This window comes from Myotis brandtii, unplaced genomic scaffold (genome assembly GCF_000412655.1).
Source record: "Myotis brandtii unplaced genomic scaffold, ASM41265v1 scaffold395, whole genome shotgun sequence".
NCBI classification, from domain to species: Eukaryota; Metazoa; Chordata; class Mammalia; order Chiroptera; family Vespertilionidae; genus Myotis; species Myotis brandtii.
In genome coordinates this window covers 3,426,658-3,426,960 of record NW_005365155.1, presented here as the reverse complement: position 1 = coordinate 3,426,960, position 303 = coordinate 3,426,658, and the positions used below count along the sequence as shown (strand labels likewise).

General features: G+C 67.0%; 1 protein-coding gene across 1 annotated transcript in view; it reads right to left on the bottom strand.

The window, feature by feature from the left end:
- Nucleotides 1-303, bottom strand: part of TULP4 (tubby like protein 4) — a 142,594-nt gene that overhangs the window by 5,566 nt on the left and 136,725 nt on the right. Inside the window, exon 15 of the mRNA XM_005872899.2 lies at nucleotides 1-298. Coding sequence (XP_005872961.1) covers nucleotides 1-298 — 298 coding nt within the window. The remainder of the gene's footprint in view (nucleotides 299-303) is intronic.

Sequence of the window (303 nt, the reverse complement as noted above, 5' to 3'; positions counted from 1 at the left end):
GGTCGGGATAGGGGGGCGGGTCTCCCGTGGGGATGGAGTAGCGTGGGACCGTCAGGCGGTTCAGGGTAGCGCTGGTGCAGGGCTGAGGCACCTTCTTCTCGGTGGCAGTGAGCCTCAGGGTGGCCGAGCTGCCTGGGCCGGGGAGGGTGTAGGTGTTCTGCGAGCAGAGCATCCGCGTCCGAGGCCGGCACACCTCCTCCACGTTGCCGCTGCTGTCGAAGGTGGTGATCCTCTCGTAGCCCAGGGGCGGCTGGTAATGCACGGCCGTGGGGTACAGCGAGAAGTCGCCCTTCTTCAAGCACA